At 35.8% G+C, this 24,792-nt stretch overlaps 1 protein-coding gene across 1 annotated transcript in view; it reads left to right on the top strand.

Annotated features, from left to right (window-relative positions):
* Positions 1 to 24,792, top strand: part of PSMD14 (proteasome 26S subunit, non-ATPase 14) — a 64,560-nt gene that overhangs the window by 19,543 nt on the left and 20,225 nt on the right. Inside the window, exons 4-7 of the mRNA XM_032803552.2 lie at positions 12,232 to 12,303; positions 12,684 to 12,803; positions 14,024 to 14,094; positions 15,112 to 15,262. Coding sequence (XP_032659443.1) covers positions 12,232 to 12,303; positions 12,684 to 12,803; positions 14,024 to 14,094; positions 15,112 to 15,262 — 414 coding nt within the window. The remainder of the gene's footprint in view (positions 1 to 12,231; positions 12,304 to 12,683; positions 12,804 to 14,023; positions 14,095 to 15,111; positions 15,263 to 24,792) is intronic.

Below are 24,792 nucleotides of genomic sequence, written 5' to 3'. Positions count from 1 at the left end.
CCTGCATCTCTGAGTGAACGGCATATTGGCTTTGGCATTTCTGCATGCTAATGGATATTTATGCATATGTAATGGAACACCTTGTAGGAAGTTTAGTTAGTTAATAGCACACTTTAGGGATACAACACATTTCAGTTAAATGGGAGGAAGTCTGCAACTTTACTGAGTACCACTGCCTATTTAGATTAATGTCCATCTGCTCAGATTTGGTATCCACAAGCACTTAAGCAGTTTCATCTTTTTTCCCCCCTGACTCCCTGGGTCTGTATGCTTCTCATGGCAAGGGTCGTGCTACTCTGTGGCCTTCCAATTTTTTTCCCATGCTGGGGCTTTGAACACTCCTGCTAGGGAACATCACATCCATTGCTTCAGTGAGTAGGGTGGGTTGTACCTGTAGTTCAAGAGATCTATTTATTACTAATTCATTAGTACTTATAAACCTTTGATGACACAGGCAAACAAGTATCTTACAAACATTACTTCTCTCAATATCCTTTATACCTATATTAAAGATGAGGAAACCAAGGTGCATAGCTTACATGACTTATCTGTTGCAGAACCATCATTGAAACCCATGTCCCCAGATTCCCAATTTTAACAGATTATTCTCCTTGAGTGGAATAGAACTTAATTTTTTCCACCCCTTAAATCTGGTTGCTTTGAAAACAGTATTAATTCATTGCAGGAAGTACTGCCAAAGATGCAACCATCACATTGCTTAAATTAGTCTTTTATGCTTTGAAGACTTTAAAACAAGAGTAAATATCCAGGTTGTATATACCTGATCCAGCTTCTATGAGATGAGCCTGGAATAGTCATGTAATTGCAGCTTCCCATACTACTTTGCATCCACAGATTGGATTAAATATTCTTATTTAATGATTAACATTTGTTTTAGCACTACAGAGTTACTGTCTCTCCAGATATGCCAGCAGAGGTGATTGAGACACATCAGAAGTGATTGAGGAAGCAGTCATTTTAATGTTATCCAGTCCTACTTCTACCTTGCTGCACATTCCTCAAATACCTACTGACAAATTTCTTTTGTTTGGGAGTTGCAATGCAGTGTGGTGCACCTATTCTGTGCTTTGATGTTTTGCCTGAAGTATCTTTTCATTCAGATTCTTCCTGAAGATGCACTTCTTCCACAATGCATTCAGTCATAACAAATGAAATAAAAACAGAAAAAAAAATTACTAGCTATTCTTGCACAGTCTCCAAGTGCATCCTGTTCTTTCATACTGTAAACTCTTTGGAGTAGGAATGCTATATTTTTGTCTTAAATCCCTTTAAATGTGTCACTGCACGGAATATGATTTGGTATCCAATATCAGTACCTGCAGAGCACTAGATTCCCCTAATTAAGGTGTGATGTCCAGAGAGGGTAGAAGAGAACCTGGGTTTACCTACTGAAATTTTGCATGAGTATAAGTTTATACATCCTAAATTCCATTATCTGCCTTGAGGCTCCCTCTTCCCATACCCACTGAGAATGTGGTCTCTAGCCAAGAAATAAATCCAAAATTCCTTTGGGCAATGAGGGAAGATCTTGAAGGCAGGAATACTGGAACTTTGCAAAATGAATTTCTAACAGTTGTTAGATTGCTTGTATTTTCCTTAAGCAGAACTTTAACTCTGAATTTTCCAGGCTTTTTAGCATTTTTTTTGGGTGAGGAATATGATCTTGTTTTTCTGTGTGAGAATTACAGCATTTTCAGGGGGTTTTTCCACCTCCACCCTCCTCTGATATTTACAACCTTATTTCCATCTTAATGAAGTTTTTTATTATATCCTGAAAATTTGTTTTACGTTTTTGAAAATGAGTAGGAGGCAGTCTTGACTGCAAGTACCGTTGTGTGGCCTCACATTCCTTACATGGTTTTAATAAGTACTTGAGTTTTTGATTTGAACAAAACAAAAAAACTGGAAATAGTTGCATTCAGGTGGACACTTTAGTTTAATACATTTGTTAATATTCTAAAATATATTTTAAGGATTATAGACTCCTTTGAAGTAATACTGCAGAATTAGTTATACATATGTGTAGATATATTTTTAATGATGGAAATAAGATGTTTGTAATAAAACACGCTAATGAGGATTTTGGCTGGTCATCTTTAAAATAAATTGTACTGAGATCAAATTTCAAGCTTAACTTTGATCCCATAGGTGCAAAGGCATTGCTTGATCTGATTGGACCCTTGGATCCCCTAGTGTTTAGTCTATAGTGAGAAGGGCATGAGGCAGTAATTTAAACTGTGATGAAGAATAAAAAGCACCTGAGTGAAATCATTTTTCAGTAGCTTCAATTCAGTCTTCTAGATCTTGTCTGTCTAGCGGCTTTAGGAGATATGAACACTAATTTTTGTAAGATAAAATTTTAACATCTATTCAAAAGAAGAAAAATTCTTGGTCACCAGTTGAACAGAACATAATTGAATTCTTAAGGTTTATAGGAAATAGAATCTGTACTTAGGCCTTTCTGAATGGGTAGCTCAACCATTTCCTTAAAACTCTCTCATTTAGAAGATATTATTGGCAGAGGCAAAGAAGAATTTTTGTGCGAATTAGTCAAAATTAAAAACTTTGGATCAATCAGCTAGCACTTGATACCAAATAATTTGCATGTTTATGTGTTGATCATTTTAACCTTTTTATACTTCTGTTATGGAAAAAGTCTGAGCTGATTCTGGTTGTGCAGTTACCTGCAAGGGAGAGAAGCTGCACACTTGGAAAAATTCCTTAATATTCTTAAAGCTGCAGTTTTAGACCCAATGCTTCTATGAGTTTGAGTTACTGTCGCAGGCCAGTTTAACCGCTCGTGTTGTTCTGAAGCCTGCCAAAGCTTCCTGACATAATGTTATGTTCCCCATTCCACAGTCCTTACATGCAAGACTGATGGTGTGAGACACTCTTTTTTATTCCTAATACAGCTAGAGTTGCTGTTAATTTGAGTTACCTCAGTTTTTGCTCTAGGGGTATACCTGAATTATTGAGCTTATCTTTTTGCGGAGGAGATGGGCAATTGACAAATATACTGAGAGACATTGGTTTTTCTTGTGCAGCTTTATCTTATCCCAGCTAGTTTTGGGTTCATCGCAGTACATGCTTTAAAACACCAGCAGAGGCCTTGATGTTTGCCCAGATCAGTGCTTCAATTGGAGGATTAATATATGATAAATGACTAACTGCAAACATTTCTATAATTTTCTCTTTCTGATAGTATGTGAACCAGCTAGAGAGACTGTGGTTTGTTTATAAATATATAGTGTTCGTAGAAATCTAAGCTATTTTATGGCGATAGCATGTTTGTTTGCTTGTTTGGTACAAATAGGGACCTAATCTTGCAAACAGTTCTAGACATAGTGCTTACTTGCAAATACTTAATTTACCAGACAACTTCTGCAAGAAACTAGAAAGCTAAATAAAATATTCTGAATGGCCACTATGCAGACTGTGCGGGGGCGGTTCAGCATGAAAATTTTAATTTTACTTCTAAAATTTGTTTTCCCTCTGTAAATTGCTCTGGTATTTCCTGATTTGTTGTTCAGCCCAGAATTCATCATTCTGTGACTTCTGTGGTGTTGGAGACCTATTAATTTGCTATACTGCAGAATCTGCAGTATGTTTTTTTTTCTTTTGTTCTGGTGCATTAAATGAAGAGAACTGTTGAAATCTGAAGAAACTTTACTCTTTATCACGGGGCCTGAATAAAACATCTATATTTAATTCAAGTATATTCTATTAATTTTCATGTGTAGTAAATATTCTGATTATTTCACTGCAAAAATTGTGCCCCATTTTTATTTTTCTTGGATTTATATTTTAATTATAGGAATTGCTGTGTAAGTGAGACCAGGCCGTTAAGGGCGTCCTAGCTTTTTTTGTCAATGGTCATCAGAGTGTACAGTGTACATTAGCAGACCTAAAAGGAGTTTATGAAGTCCAGCAAATCAATTTTATGTAGCTTTTGTACTATCACTAGTACCTCTCTCTGCGGATTGTCATGTACCTATGCACTTTTGTCAAGTAATGGTCTACAAATTGTTACATTTTACTCACTGTTTATGAATCTTAGTCTGTTTGATTTACATTTAGAAAATTTAATAGTTCCAAATCATTTAAAATGCTTACTCTTTCAAGAGTGTCTTCAATATGTAAAGCAAAATAATTCTTACTCCACAGTAATGGGTGTTGCGTTTGTATCCTGGTGACTTTTCCCTCCTATATAATGTGCACAGTGACTTTTGTCCAGAAGATTTATTTTGGAGCAAGTGGTGGAAATGATTTTTTCCACATTCAGAAGTAACACAAGTTTTAAATTAATCTCCCTCAATTGTCTTTAGGTGTAACAGCTGAAATTATGTACTCAAAGGGTTAAGTCAGCATGAAAGAATTCATTTCCACTTTAATGACCTAGCCTTGCTGGGTTAGGACGATGGGGAACATGCTTCTGACTTGTACTCCTATTGCCAATTAACACCTCCTATAACAGGTGTCCTCAGCTAGTCATTGAAGCAGAGGCAGTAGAAATAGTTTACATGCGGCTTGTTTTTCACACTAGTTGTTTAATACTCACAAAATTAAAGTATTAAAAGGTTTTCTTACCTTGCTGGTTAAGAAATAAATACTATAGCTTTGGATATTTGTATGTTTACTTATGTTTGTCTTGTCTTCTGTATTTTAAATGGTGCCAGTTATAAAAATTTGAGATGTTGGATACATCAGATGTTCTATTTTATGTAAGAATTCATTGTTGTTGGATATCACCAGAAAGAAATATATTGTTCATCATGATGTTAGCTCATTGTATCTTTTTACAACTGTTCCCATTTGGTCAAATGGGGCTTCTTTGTTGAAATCCCTTCTTTGTTGAAATGAGACATTTAAAATCCATCTTTTATACAATTATTATAACAATAGAGCAGTATTGACGTAGAATTAAACAATAGAAAATGTCTGAAATATTTCTTTTACGGTTGCTATCTATCTCAAGTCCACTTTTATATACATATTTTAAAGAAATTTAAAACAAATAGTGCAAGAGACAGGCTCGAAAATGACACTTTAGTTCACATTTAATCAGCAGGTATTTTAATAACATAATAAAATTGGCTAAATTGATACCAGTTCACACTAAGAGAAAGGTGGAGTAATGTACCTAAAAGTGTTAACAAATTTCCTAAAAGGCCTGAATAGATAACACTTTCAGGCATTAGTTTTCTTGCTGTTATAATGGCAAATGCCTTATGTAACACTTAATCAACAAGGGCTGTCCAATAAAAGTCACAGCTTCTTATACTGGATCATAGTTTAAGCATGTGAAAGAAAAATAACCCCTCATTTAGTCTATCCTCACATTCTGTTCATGGATTCTTACTCCTTAGAACACTTACTGAAAACTTACTTTTGCGTCTCTTAAATAAGAGACAAAACAAATGCTTGTTCATGATGCAAGTTTACCAGTAACCCTGATTTCTCTAAGTGAAAGCTTTTTCTTAAAATAAATAAATAAATTAAAAAGACTGGTTATGCTTATGGATGAGATGATTGGCTTGAGGGCAGGTCAGTTCACTGATTCAGTTTAGAGGTAGCAGCATCTATTCCCTTTTTCCGCCCCCACCCCCCCGGGACTGATTTTAATGTTGCTGAATGCTTTGTGCTTGCCATAAATATTGGTTGCTAAGGATTTTTTAAAACGGAGTTTTCCTTTGACTTTTTGTAGTTATTATATTGTCCTTATTTATAAAAGAACAAAGAAAGGAATTTCTCAGATTTGTCTCCTGTGATGTTATAATCCCCATTCACTTTCCTGTTTTCCCAAGAAATTATCCCGTAGGAATAGAAGAAGGTAATATTTCCTATTTCTCATGTGAAATACAATAAAGAATTTTTAGGAAGGGACTCTTCTGGCTATCTCTAAACATCAAAATGAAGCAAAAGCACATTTTTTTCTTTTGCTGATTATCTGCTTATACAATTGAGGTGTATTGAAGATGTAAATATCTAAAAGTTCAGGTTTGATGCACCATTTAATCTAGTAGTAAGTTTCATTAATACAGTGCCCCTTCACTCAAGCTGGCAGGCAGTTAAATTTACTAAGGGTGACGTTTGCACCTGATATGAAGGGTCATGTAAGGCTCTTAGTCTCTTCTTGGAGCTCACAGAAGGGGTACACAGGCCTCTGGAAGGCTGCAGTGGGAATGGGCCAGAGGAGGGTCCCTTGGAATCTGTACTGTTCACCCAGACACCAGATGCAATGGACTTGTGACGGTTATTCCAGTGCATAGGCTAGAATGGCAGTCACTTGTGGATCATATTCTGGCTTCCGAATATGGAACCATTAACAGAATTAGTAAACCAGACTTAAACCATAAAGGCTATTTTTCAATAGTCAGTGAACTGAAGAGTTACTTATTCCAGAGGATTGGTATCTCATTAGTTTATTCCAATTTTTTTAAAGTATTCCTTGCAATTACCATGTCATAAACCTTTCCCTTATTAATGCAGTAGTTGAATATGTAGTAATTTTAAAAAACAAAAAACCTCCCATAACATCTAGTGGATAAAAGAATTGCTTGCAAAAGCAACATGATTTAAGACTATCTTATGTCAGATTAACTGATAGAATTACAAGATTAGAGGATGAAATTAAAGTAGACGCTACATATTTGTGCTTTTAATAAAATATTTGATGCTCATTATCACTAATTCCTGCTCCCCAAATTAATTTGAATCACTTGAATCAGAACACTGTCGATTGGTTGAAGAACCACATGTAATAAGTAATATATGGCAATTTGTCTTGAAGGGTACCATAGGAATCAGTATGAGGTCCAGTGTTATTTAACATCTTTTTAATGATTTAGAAGAGAGTAAACAGCATATTAATGAAATTCACAAACGATAGTATAATTGGGGGAGCTCTGAACACCGGTGAGGACAAAGAAATAGTGCAAAGGGACCATCGCTGATTAGAAACATGATTAGAAAGTAACATGAGATTTGTTCTAGGGAAAATGCAAGGTAAAACATCTTTTGCCAAATAAAGCTAAAATACAGATAACTGGAAAATAGCAATAATGCTGAATAGCATTTAGGAATGGTGGGAACTTAATTAAAAATCAGTTTGCAGTGAAATATATTAGCAAAAAGGACAATACAGATTTGGGCTATTTACAGAGCAAGGATGTAAAAATGGTTCTGGTAAGACTACACTTGGAATCTTGAGTTCATTTCTGGCCAACTCCTTTCCAAAAGGTTAGACTAATTGAAGAGATGTCAGGGAAGAACAGCGAAAATGGATAAGGGGCTGGCAGAATGATTTTTCTTGTTGTGTCCCTAATTCAAGGAAACATCTATACTCAGGGCAACACTTAAGCATGTGTTTAAAGTTAAGCACGTGCTGAAGTCCTATTGACTTTAAAGTAGGGCTGTCAAGTGATTAAAGAAATTAATTGTGATTAATTGTGCAATTAAAAATTAATTGTGATCATGCAATTCGCACTGTTAAAATACCATTATTTAAATATTTTGGGATGTTTTCTACATTTTCAAATATTTTGATTTCAATTACAACATAGAATACAAAGTATACAGTGCTCACTTTATTACAAATATTTGCACAGTAAAAAACAAAAGAAATAGTGTTTTTCAGTTCACCTAATACAAGTACTGTAATGCAATTTCTTTATCATGAAAGTCGAACTTATAAATATAGAATTATGTACAAAAAACTTTTATTTTTGAATGCAGGTAATGTAAAACTTTAGAGCCCACAAGTCCACTCAGTCCTATTGCTTGTTCAGCCAGTTGCTCAGAGAAACAAGTTAGGCCTAGTCTACACTAGGGTGGGGGATGTATCTAAGATATGCAACTTCAGCTATGAGAATAGGTCAACTTCAGTTACGCTATCTTAGATTGACTTACCTCCTGTCCTCACGGCACATGATCGACGGCCGTGGCTCCCTCATCGACTCCACTTCTGCCTCTCGCCCTGGTGGAGTTCCAGAGTCGACGGGAGCGCATTCAGGGATCGATTTATCACATCTAGACAAGACGCGATAAATCGATTCCCCAATAGATCAATCAGTAGCCCCCGATCCGGAGGGTAGTGTGGACATACCCTTTGTTTACATTTGCAGGAGATAATGCTGCCTGCTTCTTGTTTACAATGTCACCTGAAAATGAGAAAAGGCGTTTGCATGACACTGTTGTAGCTGGCGTTGCAAGATATTTACGTGCTAGATGTGCTAAAGATTTATATTCCGTTCATGCTTCAACCACCATTCCAGATGACATGTGTCCATGCTGATGACGGGTTTGCTCAATAATAATCCAAAACAGTGCAGACCAATGCATGTTCATTTTCATCATCTGTCACAGATGCCACCAGCAGAAGATTGATTTTCTTTTTTGATGTTTTCGGTTCTGTAGTTTCTGCATTGGAGTGTTGCTCTTTTAAGACTTCTGCAAGCATACTCCACACCTTGTTCCTCTCAGATTTTGGAAGGCACTTGAGATTCTTAAACCTTAAGTTGAGTGCTGTAGCTATCTTTAGAAATCTCATGTTGGTACCTTCTTTGCATTTTGTCAGATCTGCAGTGAAAGTGCTCTTAAAATGAACAACGTGTGCTGGGGCATCACATGAGGCTCCTGTAACATGAAATGTATGGCAGAATGTGGGTAAAACAGAGCCGGAGATGTACAGTTCTCCCCCCAAGGAGTTCACTCACAAATGTAATTAACTCATTATTTTTTAACTAGTGTCATCAGCACGGAAGTATGTCCTCTAGAATGGTGGCTAAAACATGAAGGGGCATATGAATGTTTAGCCTATCTGGCATGTTAAATACCTTGCTGTGCTGGTTACAAAAGTGCCATGCGAATGCCTGTTCTCGCTTTCTTGGGACATTGTAAATAAGAAGTGGGAAGCACTGTCTCCTGTACAGTTAAGCAAATTTGGTTGTCTTAGTGATTGGTTGAATGAGAAGTAGGAATGAGTGGGCTTATAGGCTCTAAAATTTTACATTGTTTTGGTTTTGAGTGCAGTTACGTAACCCAAAAAAACCCTTCATTAGTAGGTTGTATTTCCATGATAGAGAGTGCACAATGGTACTTGTATGAGGTGAATTAAAAAATACTACTTCTTTTGTTTCATTTTTACAGTGCAAATATTTGTAATAAAGATAATATAAAGTGAGCACCATACACTTTGTATACTGTTGTAATTGAAATAAAATGTAGAAAAACATCCAAAAATATTTAATAATTTTAATTGATATTGTTTAACTGTGCAGTGAAAACTGCGATTAACTCAAAAATTAATCACATGAGTTAACTGCAATTAATTGACAGCCCCACTTTAAAGTTAAGCTTGTCTTGCTAATCGGGACCTTCCTGGGGAAAGATTGAATGTTAATGTGCAACTTGGCCAAGCAATGACTATGAGGGAGAAGGTAAATAATATTTAGGTTTGTACCTGTGGTGTGGCAGATTATTTAGGCTAGTCTTGTGGGAGGGTTGAGACAGAGAAGGTATTGTTGGAACAGTTCTTGGGCAAATCACTTTACCTCCCTGTGCTTCAGTTTCATTATCTATAAAATGGGGATAACTATATTGACCTTTGTAAAACACTTTGAGATCTGTTGATGAAAACACTATATAAGAGCTAGATGTTTATTATTCAACAGCCTAATAAATCATACTGCAAAAGATTTATTTAAGCTATATTTTCCCTTTCTCAAATTCATCCCACTAATTCCAAATATACCTACTCCCTCGCTTTCTGTTGGGGTCCTTGTATTAGTCAACTCCTTTTGTCCCTCAGCACCCCTTCTCTGTAAGTGAGATCACCCATTCACATAATTTCAACTATAATTTTTAGACTAAAGATTCACTGGGTGACCTTGGGGAAAACCCACTGAAAGATGATGGAATGGCCAGAGAGGTAACAGGCAAAAATAGAGGGGAGAATGGAGTTGTGAAAAATGGAGGACAAAATTTCAAGAATGACACTGACTATGGCCTCTAACAGGCTAGAAGTCCAGAGAGAGGGTTGAGAGTTTTAGGAAGGAGACTTCTTCTGGTGTATGGCTTCTGATGGCACCACACAAACAGTGTGTTAGATGTTGGGTAAGTAATGCAGCCACTCTGTCACAGCAACATCATCCAGAGACATCGAGTGCATTCATCCACCGTCAAGGTGATAAAGAGGGCAGTCCGTTACCAGGTGGCACACTGTTCTTGAGCTCCAGAAGGGGAAGACAGGGAGGTCAGGAAGTTCAACTGTAAAAATGTAAGTTAAACTGCCCATGACCATTACATATCCTGTTGTAACGAAGAAGGATCTTTATGCCCTGGGATTGTTCTAAGCGGCATGTGAGAGCTGAGCCGGAGAGAGTGGGGAACACTCTCTCTCAAGATATACGTCAGCAGTCCAAAATGAAGTCCTTGACCCCCTTTGCCACTGTTCCTTAGAAAAGTGGTGTCTGATATACTGCCTGAGAAGCTCCACTATTTCAGAAAAGGAGAATCTTGACTTTAGCTGGTTTTTTCTGATGTGGCTTTGAGATGAAATTGTGAAGTAAGCTGTCTTGATGGTTGGCTGCGAGCAGTAATGCGGCCAGGACCCTACTTTCTTTAATCTGGGAAATAATGCCAACCGAGACTGGAAGGTTGGAAACTGGAGTAAAGAGTCAAAGATGACAAATAGGTATATAGAATTGTGGATGCAGGAGTCAAGGAGTTTAGGACTACTGCTGGTTGAACGGAAAGGTGTCGGAAGTAAAAAGTAAAATTTAATTTGTAGTGCAGGAAGTCACCTGGATTTATTATTAAAACGTTACACAGAAAAAAGTCTTTCATGTTGTATAACTACCTTATATCATGCCCGGGTGGTGGTGGGGGCAGGTATTGAGTGTGTGTGTGTGTGTGTGAGAGAGAGGGGGGTGTACATACACAAATGAAAATGGATACAATAGGTAAATGGTTTTTATAGAAATTGAATTTACTAGTAGTTTTAGCTCTTGACTTTATCTTCAGATTTTATGGCCCATAATGTTGGGCAATAGGTCTCACTTGGATCTGTGTTGGGAGCATGTTGTTCCAATTTTACTGTTTCATTACAAGTGAGGAGTTATATAATGAAGTTGTCTAAATCTAGTCTTAAACAGTGTTCATCACTGTGGCATTGGAGTGCCTTCGAAAATTATAACATACGTTCTCATATAATTCTTTTCTCTTCACTCGTCATGGAGTGGACTTTTTTTTCCTCACTGGAATTTTTTCTAGTTATTCCACATTTACACAGCATTACTAAGAGCAAATGTGCCGTGTTGTCTCCTTTTGTGAAGACTATAATACAAACACACTTGACTAATGAAGTACTATGACTTGAGTGGTAAAGGGATAAAATGAGATGTGGTTGTCTAGAGGAGGTCATCTTGTCCCTCACTTCCCAAGAACAGCATAGTTTTTCCTTCAAATAGCCTGCTGTAGTTTTTTTCCATTTCAGCAGTAACACAATACCTTCCTCAACCAATCATTCACACCTGGGACAATTGTGCTAATTTTTGAATAACAACTCATAAAGCAAAGAGCAAAGTGTTTTGTTCACAGCTTTTCCACCTAGGGATTGGAGGTCCATTTTATGCTCATTGTACCAGTGTATCTCAAAAGTGCTCCCGTTGCCTTTATCTGCAAGTCTTCTTTAACTGAAAACAGATGAAGCAAAGGGAAACTGCTGTTTGTGTTGGTGCCAGTTAATCATGCTAGCCCAGCAGCATTTACATTCACACCACTGTAAGAAACACATAGTTAATTGGTGAATTGGAGCTATTTTACAGCTGAGGAAGGTTAGCATTGCTGAAAGACTTGACTCTGACTAATGGAAACTCATCACTGATCCCGTATATTTTGTAACAGGTTTGCACCCAGCACAATATTTACCAGTTTATTTTATTTAATTTCTGGCTTGATATCTAGACTGATTTTAAATTTAACTAGATATCATAGGTACCTTCCACCAAGTTGCAAAAAATGGTTAGTGTAAAAAAAAGTGCTGTATGTTTTCATTGTAAACACTGCAAATAATGGATTTACTGTATATAAAAGCACAATCAGATGCACATTGTTCTTAGTCTCATAATTTTGTGCAAAATAAAATAGAGGTAAGGGAAAATTATGCAATAAATGTGGAGTAAACAGTTAATAATTTATTCTGTTTTGTAGGGGCCACCTACAGATGCTCCTGCGGTGGATACGGCAGAACAGGTTTATATCTCTTCCCTTGCACTGTTGAAAGTAAGTATTCTACACTCTTTACTGTATATAGCACTTAAGATACAAAGTATTATATTTGTCCAGTATTCCATAAAGTGAAAAAAGTTTATAGACTTGTATTGTTGACAACTTGAGTTTTGACTGGATTGTTTGTTTAAATCTAGTCATAGAATCTTACTGTAAATGTTCCAGTTATTTTCTTGCCACCAATCTTTGCTTGTATTATTAGCACTGTTCCAATGCTTTACATTTTCAAAACACACAACACCCTGTTAACTAATGAGTAAAATAAACATAAGAACAGGGGCACTTCGGTAGAGGTAGAACTATCTCAAATCAAACCCTGAATCTCCTGTAAATCATACCATAGTATGTCATTGTAACGTTGGTCTCACTTCTAGATGTTGAAACATGGTCGTGCTGGTGTTCCTATGGAAGTTATGGGTCTGATGCTTGGAGAATTTGTTGATGATTATACCGTCAGAGTGATTGATGTGTTTGCTATGCCACAATCAGGAACAGTGAGTACTTTTCAGTAGGAACTAAAGTAAATGTTTTCTCTCACATGAAATAATTGTACATCATGTTATGTTTTTCCTTCCCCTCACCCCAACACACATAAGGCATGAGAAACTACTAATGATATAAATGTCTGGATTATGCCCATATTAAATGTCTAAAGTCTGTTAAGATAATGTTTAAGTTGAACTTGGTTAGTGATTTAAGCTGTGGTTTGAGCTATGGCTTGCACTAAGTCCTTAACTAAGGCCGTTATGCTGTCCATAGGTATAGTACCACAGTGTTTAAAGTTTGTAAACTGGTGACTTCAAGGCCTTGTATGTCCAGTTGCAGTACTGATGGAAGTATTAAGGCCATGTTGCAAACTCTGGAAAGTAAGAGTTTGATGGAAATGATGCCATGCCCTTAACTGTAGTGGCACTACTGAAACTGTGAATTTGAATTGCTTCTCTGGGGCAGAATTTGTACTCTAGTGGCATGACTGTTAGATGATATTTCCTTAGTGTGGAAATATGATTGGTTTTACTTGAGGTTAAGAAATTGAATTTTATTAAAAGAGGGCAATGAACTGGAAGTTAGAATTAGAATTTATAGTGGCGCTGTGTGTAGCTCAAATGAAATATTGGTCTTAATTAAAGAGGCAGTTTCCTTAATTACCATCAAGATTACATATAATTGAAATACTGGAGAATTCTTTCTCAGTTTATTTTATGCATTTGCTAGCATGTTGTACATAGTCAGTTCACTGCCTTTGTTGATGGTGTGTGCCCTTTGCCAGACTCTGCAAGAGGGTATATACCCCTAACAATGGCAACAGAGCCAAAACTGGGCTGGCAGTAAGCAGCAGGAAGGAGAGTGCACAAACAAGAAGTGGAGAGGAGGATGGATGAATGTTTCTCTGCATAGCTGGTGGTGGTGCTCACCCAAAACACACTTTTTTAAACAGAAAACTTAAAACATTTTTTTCAAGGAACTATAGGAATAGATTGTTGTTATATTTAAATAATGGTCTATTAGAACTTTGATTTGTTTAAAAATTAGATAATTTTCAAAAAAAGTTCAAGTAGACAAACTTATATAAAACTGTAAAGAGTAATGTCTCTTTATTAGTTTAGCTATTAGATCATTTTATGTCAGAGCAGTAAGAGTGTTTGCATGCATGTTTATCTTTTAAATTACTTTATATGTAAATACACTAATGCTGTTTCTCTTCCAAAATTAGGGTGTCAGTGTAGAGGCAGTTGATCCTGTATTTCAAGCCAAAATGTTGGATATGCTAAAGCAGACAGGAAGGTAACTGTTTCAAAGCAACATCTAAAAGTTTAAGTGGTGTACTGCGTGGGTTTAGGCTGCATGTTCTGTATTCTACCTGCAAGACTTGTGATCTGTAGGGTGAATTCATTAATGTTAATCAGTAATAATTGACCCAGTATTATGATGAATATCGCATGTTATGCAACCCACTTCTCCCCATGGTTTTCAAGAGAGAGACTTCAGATCCTGATGAGTATCATAAATTTCCTTCTATTATCATAATAGTAAGCTTTGGTTTGAATGCCCCTCTAGTTAGTATATGGAGTTGCTAGAAAATAACTCAGTTTAAAGAAACTAATGTTTGTACTTTATAAAATAGGAAAGCATTATCATTTTGGGTATTTTAGCTTTATTTACAGACCTAGGTTTACATTTAGTATATGAAAGAAAGAGAAAAAAACATTTTGATAAAAAGCATGTTCAAACAAATTTTTATTTCACTCTGTTCCTCTCAACAGTTGTCATCTGCTTGCTCAAATTCTTTTACTGTGGAAAAAACTTCAAAATTAATGTTAGCAAAAGGCTCAGCAGCTGAGCAGAACAGTGCAAATTGCTTTTTGACTGAGTTCCTAGTTCTACTGCTGGTTTAATTGATATTTAATCCTTTCCCGCCGTTTGTTCCCATCGTCCATATCTGAAATGGACTTTCTGCCGTGAAAATTCAACTCTTGACTCCAAGGAGTTAAAGAATAGATATTTACTTGAGCTGAAAGGGTAAAAACTGGTTCAGGGAAGGTGTGGTAACAGGGTGAAAAACTGAAAGCTTGATCTACCACTGCTAATGTGCATCCCTTAATGATAACACTCCTTTGTCGCACTTATTCGTTTCCATGTTTTCACCATACTATGGTGAGTAATTTAAATGTTTCTAATGGTGCTCTTTTCACACCCGTGTGTCTCTTTTCTCCATCCTAATTGGTACCCTGTTACTTCAATGTTTCTTTCATATCATACGTTTTTATTGCTAGGAATTTCTAAATGCCCTCTTCGTTTCAGGCCTGAGATGGTTGTTGGTTGGTATCATAGTCATCCTGGCTTTGGCTGTTGGCTGTCTGGTGTGGATATCAATACTCAGCAGAGCTTTGAAGCTCTATCGGAAAGAGCTGTAGCTGTGGTGGTGGATCCTATCCAGAGCGTAAAAGGAAAGGTACAGTAAGTTTTTTGTGGTGGTGGTTGTTGTTGTTGTTGCTTTTTTTAATCTACTTAACTAAAATTTGAAATAAAAACACTATAAAATGCATATTAGTTCTTGAATGGTGGACCCACATTTCAAAAAATCTCATGGACTCATTTAATATTCTGTCTGATTATAAATGAATCAAAAAGCTCTACTGAAAGTGTACCATTTTCATTTGTTCCAACACTTGCATCAAAAGTCCCTGAGCAAGCCTGTAGCCTTAAGCCATATTTTATATTTGGAATGATCAGTTCTAACCTAGTCATCTGTTTGTTATTCAAGAACCATTCAACACTTCTACCATTTGAGCCTTTTTTTGAATAAACAGATAATCCAGGTCTATAGTGTTTTAAAATTTGAGATATTAAATTTTGGACAGATAGTTAAAGCTTACTAATTGCAAATTGGGATGGGTTCAGCCCCTAACATGAGCAGAAATAGTGCTTTATTTTATGAGCATTGCACATGACAGTTTCTGGTGGTATCTGCATTCCAAATGTTTTAGACAATAAAAACTTCCCTAAAGACTTGGTCTCAGCCATTTAGATTTTTGAGTAAAGATGCAGATGAATGATTAAGTATGTTAAATGATTATGAAAAGATTAACTTGCAAAGCACATTGGGTTATAGTTGTCCTTTGTTGAAATCTCTTTTGTTCTTGTTTAGTTCTTTTTTTTATTTCTTTCTAGCCCCATATGCCATTTTCCTATTTCCTGCCTCATGACAGCAGGGAGCAGCTCTATTATCACCTTCACAGAGCTGTCTGCAAATGTGAGAGGCAATTCGATTTTGCTCAACCACAGGGAGAGTGGATTAGAAAGACTACAGAACATACAGAAATTGGCTAGGTGGTTACTGCTTTAAAATACTGCTGAGGTGTTTTGTTTGAGCATGCACTTCCATTGTACTGTAGACCAATTATTTAAAATAAATCCTAATATAGATGTATGACATTAGTATAATTTTATAAATAGTTTGAAAATATTTGTTTTCTGTATATGAAATACAGTAGTTGTGTAGCAAGATTACATTTAAGCTACCAACTAGCTCATCTAAATATTACTATTACCTCAGAGTGCTCATCTGTTATAAAATTATATGTGAAGTCTTTGCCATCACATCCTTACAACAGAGCAAAATTGGGGTCCATTCTAAATTTGGGGTCTATTCTTAGTTTTTTCAAAGCAAAAAGGTTGCCTATATAAGTATTCATCAAACCATAATATAAGTGATTTTAAAAACAAATAAGCTTCTGGTGCTTTAGAAAATACTAAAAAGGAATTAAATCGACCTAACTGTCTTAAATTCCTGATTACATAACTGATGTGTGAAAGGGAAAAGTGAAATATTTTGATAAAATATGTACTCGATTTCCTTAGTCGTCATTATGTATTTTCCCTTTTTCTTCCTGTGTTATAAAAATCAGGACAGGTTGCTTTGTATTGTATCAAAGTCAAATAACATGCATTCTATTGCTGCATTTTTAAATTAGATCAGAGTTCATATTAAATTAATTGCTTAAAAATGTTATCTTCATAGTAAATAACACTTCTGTTCTACAGCACTTATTAAGACCAAGTGTATTATCTACTTTTTGCTCTAACTGTGAATGTCATCTCTGGGGAAAAAACTTGACTTTGACTTTTTCTGCTGTCTCTTTATATTTCCTAATCTTGAATATGAGTAAGTGCAAGTGTAGTCTGGTATTTTTGTAAATATAAAAATAGTTCACAACTTTTCTTATGACCATTGTCTGTCTGTGCCAGAAGGATGATAGACACTGGATGTGGTTTATTATGCAACTTTATTCCTAAATGTCAAGAAGTATCTAGCAGGTAAAAGGGTACAGGGCAGGTGGGCAAGCTACTGGCAGTGCTCTCCCTTTACCCATTCTGGTTGCCAGCCAACCAGCTACTGGGACTTCACTCCCTCTTTGAATAAGGATGGATAGGGTTGGCTCCCTGCCATACCAGTCATAGGTGCATGAACCCTCCACCCCAGAATTCCTCTCCTTTGTAGCATAACTCCTTTGGTAAAGGATTTAATCTATTTTATCTGATCACTGCATTCTTTCCCTATGGTGTACCTGCACTGGACATTTGCCCCACACTTGCATAATAAGTTGCGACATCATACCCTAACCCCTGTTTAATATTCACACCAGCTAAACTGCCAATCTGTTGCTGAGGGAAAAATTCCTCTTCAGATCTCTGAGAAAGTAGTGTGACTAGTGTAATGCTCACAGTGGATCATGACAAACCTGGTATCACAACTTCTTTCTCCATAACTGTGTACTAGCAATTCTGATGTACTGTCTAATGGTATCCTGTGTCTAAAACAATAATTCCCAGCAGGTTTATCATAACATGACGCACAGGAGTGAAGGTTGAGTTAGCTGGTTAAAGTTGGCTGGTTACTGTTACCAGAGTTCAGAAACTATTACATTCATTTCTGATGTTGAATTCATTTTAGTCCACATAGGCACCAGACTAGGATGTGGGAAAAGTGACCTCACGTGGGTTTATTCCTAATTGTTGCCACTGATTTGCTTATGTGACTGTATATCTGTCACTTAACCTCTCTTTGCCCCAGTTTTCCCATCTGTAAAATGGGGCTAACAATGATTAACCACCTTTATAGAGCATTCTGTAATACATGGATTAAAAGCTCTGTTAGAATTGCTAAATATTGACATTTTTATTTCAGTTTCTAACATTGTCTTTCCAGAGCGCACTATGTCTTAGCCAAAAATTGTCATTTTTTTAAAAAAAAATACAAAATCAGCAGCTGTTGTTCCTCATCCCTAAACCAAAAAATAATAGTACATCCACCATAATCAATTCCTCTACTCTTCCCCCCCTCCCCCCCAAAAAATTAGTCTTTGATAAAGACTGGTCCCTCTTTTCCTCAGAGTTTGGTAAATAGACAGTCCTTGCTGTGTATTTTTAAATTATAACCTAAAAGTCATGGCACCACTGAAAACAGTTCTGGTGAGTTGTTTTTTTTTTTTTTTCCAAAGGCACTTTACTGGTTTTCCGTGATTGATACTTTAAGACATTATTCCAGGATATTTGACCAAGTATTTCAGTTATTAGGTTTATATTTGATGTGAGAAATCTGTTTCTCATATGAAAATAGGGTTTTTTGTACTCTTCATATATTAAATAAGGGCACATATAAAAATCTCTCTGAAAACAGTGGTTTAAATGTCCAGTGGATTGTAGTAGTCCTTTTAGTAACGACACTATCAAAGTGAGTTACAGAAAATATCTGTAATTTGTAACAGAAGAGCAATCTGCATTTTCAGAAGGGGTCAACTTTTCTTTGGGAGGAAACTTCTTTTGTAAATAAGCTGCATGTATCATACAAAACTATTAGGCATCTTGTCAGGTAAAGCAATTATTATAAAGTATCTCGTGCTTGAACCAAGTTCTGTCATTTACCTGAGATAATTCATGAGAGCTTGAAAGATCCTGAAATTTTGTTGTTTGTTTGCTCATTAAAGAGAGCCCGGGGGAAAAAAAAAAATCTGGTTTTTGTATTGATACAAAAATAGAATGTTTTGGATGCCTCAGAAGTTGTGTTCAGGATGTTGGATAGCTTGCCATTTTCAAAAAGCTCTTCATCCAGCCAGTTTGTTTCTAATGGGAACTCTAAATTGGATAGTCCTTTTATGTTTTTTGGATTATTTTCCTAGAAAAGGGATAATCTATACGAATTAGCTATGAAACAGGCCCGATACATATTCTTTTCAAAGTAGAGTTAAGAGATGCACTATTTATTTTACAGTAGCACCTAGAAGTTTCAACTGGGGCCCCATTGTGCTAGGTTGTGAATAATGGCATGGTCTCTGCCCTGAATAGCCTTCAATCTCAATGGAGAAAGTTTTTTCTTTCTCCCAACCTTTCTCATTTTCCAGATGAGAAACTGAGGCACAGAATTTAAGTGACTTTCCAATGGCGGTATGTGGCAGAGAGAGAAATTGAACCTGGATTTCCTGAGTCTTAATCCAGAGCATTAACCACAAAATCATCATGAGCATAATATTTCCCTCTGTCATTGGTTTGCACATTCAGGTTTCAGTTTAGAATGATAAAGCATAGGAAAACATTGGATTATTAAACTGTGTCCCTTAAGAGTTTTGTTGGCTTGCTTTATCCTGCCTAAATGAGATATAATCTCTTCAAGAATGGTCATGGTTAATTTGAACTAAATGAAATAAAACGCTACACAGAAACTGATGCTATGCAGTCTCTTTAACCACAGCTTCATCTGCTTGTGTGCCAAATGATCTGTCTCTCTTAATGGAGATTTCTCCTAAAAACCAAATTTCTTGCATCAAGTCCTAGAACTCTGAGTGTGCCTAAGATATATGCACCAGTTCTAGATCTTGATTTGAACCTGTCTGTTATGTATCTGAGCTGTATTATTTTGTCTGTTTCTGACTTGGATGGTAAGATCCTTGGAGCACAGGACTGTCTTCCTTTGTTTAGTTCTCAGCACTAAAGAGTGCACATTGAAAATAGAAATAAAGTTATGCTATTTAAACTTCATATATTATGACTAGATTTCCTTAACACATACTTTTCCAAACAAGAAGAAAGAAAGCCGGACTGCTCTCCAGAACAGTCCTTTATGCTGCAAATCCACAGCTCAGTGTCTAAATCTTCCATAGTCACAGAGTCTTACTGAGTTGTAAAAATTATCCAGTGATCTAATGGAGTCAAATGAAGGCCAGTCAAATAATTATCAGTTATTCCTTCCATAAAATAAGGGCACTGAAGACCGTTCCAACAGACTTCTCCTTCAGCTGACTTTAAAGGCTTAGTTTTTGTTAGTTTCTTGAAAGACTCTATCCTTTTAGCTATAGCTATCTGTGTTTTTCAGTGGGCTCCTCACTATTTTATGTAAGGATGAGCGTTTCCTATATATATTCAGTGTCTTTCCCCTTTGTTTGTCTGTTTGGATTGTCCACACAGCAATGGGAGAGAGAATATTTTTAAGTCAGAATAATATGACTATAAAATTAGAATTGGTGGAGGGACAGGTATAGTACCTGAAGCTTAAAATTGTGATTGGCCCTTTAAAATCATGTCTTGGAGTTTTTTTGTTTTGGGGGATTTTTTGGTTTTGGTTTTTTTTGTTTGTTTGGTAAGTGGTCTGGAACCATCTGATAAGTTTTTGGTAGTCTATATGTATACATTTAGAAAATAATAAAATGAAGAATACATCCATGTTATGTTCTTGGTCCCCTTATGGGCCATTAAAAATACAATTTGGAAGTAATAATTTAGCAGTTTGTTTGGTTTTTTTTCCTCTGCCCATGGCCCTCCAAAGTTTAAAAAAGTAACCAACCAAGTTAAAATCAAGACCCAAACACATTACAGCCAAGTTGCTAGTGGTAATACTTGTACTGTGGCTATTTGTTGTGAGTTATTATGCTAATGCCACTTTACAGTAAATTACTCTTCTGTAGCTTTTTAAAAATACATGCTTTTGCACAAAGACTGCTTTTTCCTGATGCAACATTCATTATTAACGTTTGACTTACTAAAATTGCTGTTTAGAAATTTTCATTTATACCACTCAAGTATTAAGGAGTCCTTATAATGTATAACTTTGGTAGAAACTATTACTAGTAGTAGGGCAGGGATGATGACATTCAATATGTTTGTACAGTGCCTAACACATTTGGGGCACTATAGGAGTATAAGTATTGTTGACCTTTCCACTGAAGTGTTATCATGCATTGTCAATGACCGTGTGTTAATTGTGTTGATATTGTATTGTCAGACCATTATATCTTCAGTAAAAATTACTTAAAAATGCCACACTGAGTGGGCCTAAGCCAGTTTTTTAAGTATCGCCACACAGACTGAAAAAAGAGGTGCCTGGATGCAAGGTTATTGAACCAATAGTCCCTTTGAAAAGAAAAGAATCTGCAGAGATCTTGAGTATTTTTAGTCTTATAGCTGCAGAGACTGAAGAGAGAAAAATGGAATGGTTGAGAAATAAACCAGCCAAAGAAGAAAAACTTTGGTATCCTTGAGTTACCTTTGCATTGCTTATTGGATGATCTTTACTATTTTAAATCCTGTAGTAAATAATCACAGGAATGAACAGAGCACAAGATTTTGTCTGCTTTGTAACTGTTATTTTTAGTTCAATAAATGGCCAGATAATGAGAATTTGAAACTGAAGTCATTCATTTACTCTTGGTACCAACTTCCTCAACAGTGTCACAAATGTACTTCAACTCTGATCTAGAGTGACGTCCCTGGAGGTCAGAGTAGTTCAGTCTGCATGCCTGATCAATCATTGACCAAGTCCAGTGAAATTGTCAGCAAGAATGTCAGTTGTGATAGCGTTGTGTGGTGTGGACATCCGTCTGCTATGAGCTAGAATGAGAGAGCCAAATAACCAACAAAGATCTGTCAAATGGTAGCAACTCAGTCACTGTTGAGTGAAAGGTGGATTCATTGCAGTGATCTCCAAGTGAAAGACTGAGGCATCCTAATGTGAACTAAGCGAAATTTCAGCCTTGAACTCTGACTTGCAGAACAGAGAAATGGGAATTTGTGTTGGTTTTGATTTGTAAGAAAAGCAGGAAGCTGATAACTGTTGAATTATTGGAGAACTACATTTTTTTTGAAGAATCACATTTTTGTAGTAGGAGATCCTGCATATTTAATTATGATATAGGTATCTGTTAATATTTGTACTTCCGTTCAGAATAAAATTTTCAAAATTAGACAAAGTACAAATTATTGTCCAACTTCATCACCCTTCCTGTTTCATTGTAAAGCCAGCAAAAATGTTATAACTATACATGCTCAATATTTTTGTTCATGTTAGTGCATCATGTACTCTGCACAAATAATGTAGTTTCTGAACAGAATATTACAAAGCAGAAAACTTGCATTTACAGACCTCATTGTTAAAGTGAGTGTCAGTGCTCTGATTTTTTTTGATATGCAGTGCTCTAAATCAGGTGATAAATGCTTGCTTAGTAAACTGTTTTTATAGGTTATTTCAGTTCATTCCCTTTCCTGAAACAAAAAAGTTCCAAGTATACTTTTCATTGAAAAGTATTAAATGTTTAAATACCTTTTACCATGGTGGATGTGGAATAGTCCATTTATCTTCATTCAGACATATAGCTTTAAAACTTGTGGCTTTGCTACTTGTGAGTTATGGATGCATGCCCTCACTTGTCAAGATAAATGTATTATACTGTAGTTGTATCCCCTCCCAGTGTGGATATTCAAGTTGTGCAGCAGTTTTGACCACAGTAAGCAATTCTCCAAGGATAAAGAAAGAAAATGCACATACTCCTAGGAATCTCTTTTCCACAGATAAAATTGACATTTTATAAATAATTTGCATGTTGCAAACGTGAAACTCACAATCACAGCAATTCAGCTATATGAATTTGGCATGAGTCAGTTTCAGTTCCTAGTGCTTTTCATTGGAAATGGCATAAAAAGTAAGATTTCTCTGAATTTTTTATGCTGTGGGCTTACAAGGGACAGAAGATGTTCTTCACTTGTGGTTGTCTAACAGTGCATGGCAGCATAAATAACGAAATGGTCATAAACCTTAGCTGCACTTCTAAGGTCACATGTTCCATTTAATTTTTAAAGAATCTAGAAACAAACTAAGCAGTTGATAACAGGTCAGTTGCAGGTGATAAAAGATATTTTAGATGGGACATTACATCTTTTTCCACACCTGGCATAGCCACGTTATATCTTTTGCAAAGTTTTTTCTTATGCACTATACGTTTGTCCATAAACAATAACAAGATTCTTGATTTTCAGGGTAACAATGCATTTTTAAAGACAACTTTTGTATTGCATAGTTTTTTTTTGTTTGTTTTTTGCTAAACAAATATTGATGTCAGGAAAGTTTGTTTGAATAACGAGGATGATTTATCTCTATCTGCAGTTTGTCACTGTGTGTAGAACGGCATGCCAAATACAGGTATGCTTTCGTAAAATGAGTTTCTAGATTTGCTATTGCAAAAACTTGTAGAATTGAAATATGTCATTCTTTAAAATATTTTATATAGAACTTTTTGACTAAAAATTCCACCCCAAAAACCAACCCTCCAAAGCTGTGCTCAAATGGGCCCCACTTTGTAAACTAGGTTGTCATTTGCAATACAAAATGTCTGTTCCTTTAAAAAAAAAATGTTCAGTTATGTGACTATGGTTCTTTAATTTACAGAGACGGAATTGGCTGAAGTCCTTGTATTAAACATGAAACATCTTAATCAATCTAGTTTTTAAAGTTTCTTTTCAAATAAGTATACAGAAATAAAGTTAAAAAAAAAACAGATTTTTTTAAACAAACACAATCAAATTTGCTCTCTGTTAATTCATTGGCCAGGCACAGGATAAAAGCATGAAAAAAGTGAATAACATTGGATCATATTAAGCATAGCTACATACAAACAGCCAAAAAATTACAGATGACATTGAGTTTAGAGATGATTTGAATTTTGACTATGTAAAATGTATTATTCAAACTATTGTTGATCATTGACCCAGCGACATGCTTGCAAAAAGTATGCCATCTTTATTGTTTTTCACATTATTATGGTTCTTGTAGCTAAGACAGATGTACAAAAAGATACAGTTTTTATTTTGTATTGGCAGCTTCCAAATATTTAGTATCTATTTCCAAGAGTTGCAATTAGTAAAGCATCCATGGTACTGAAATCCACACATCCCACAAGCTAATTATATTTGCAAGGTCAGATTGAATACATATTTTCAGAAAAATAAAGGGTTATATAAATGTGTCTTCTACTTGGCTGTTATATCACAGTTTGTTGATCTGGAGTATAATGTGTACAATTCACAAATTTGTCTGATAACAGAAAGTGGTGTGTGATTGTGTTTATTTTACTAACCAGTATATTCACAGCAATCACTTCCAAATATCTCTCCAGTAAAGATGTGTTAATTACAAAACAGACAAGGTCTTCTATTATATTAAAGCTACTAACAAGAAGACAGCAGGAATCACACATGTAAATAGCATCATCAACCCCTATTTTAGTCCTCTGTTTTGATCTGTGAGTTGTGCATAGACCAAAGGTGCTATTAAAGACTCAGTGTATGAAATAGGCAGCATTATATGAACAAAATTTATTCAACAAGAAAACAGACCTTTAACATGAATTTAACAAGCCTGAGAAATTATAAACTATCATATGCCGCAGATTCATGCAGTGATAATAAACAAAAAAGGAAAGTAAGAGGTTTTCTTAAACTAGCCAAACTGCTAATGGTTTTGTTATAAGCTGTCTACTGTTGAAGTGACCTCTGAAAAATCTTGAGACACTTTGTACCAGAAGAAATTAAATGGTCAGGATGGTAAAAGAGTTTCAGTGTGAAAAAAGCATATTTATAACTGCTACCAGCATAATCTGGAAAACATCCTACTACCATAGGCTTGAGTTGGGCTTTCAGAGAGGTAGCCTAAAAGCCTCA

This window comes from Chelonoidis abingdonii, chromosome 10, assembly GCF_003597395.2.
Source record: "Chelonoidis abingdonii isolate Lonesome George chromosome 10, CheloAbing_2.0, whole genome shotgun sequence".
Lineage (NCBI taxonomy): Eukaryota > Metazoa > Chordata > Testudines > Testudinidae > Chelonoidis > Chelonoidis abingdonii.
The sequence above is the reverse complement of the archived record's forward strand: the minus strand, read 5'-3'. Positions and strand labels throughout refer to the sequence as shown.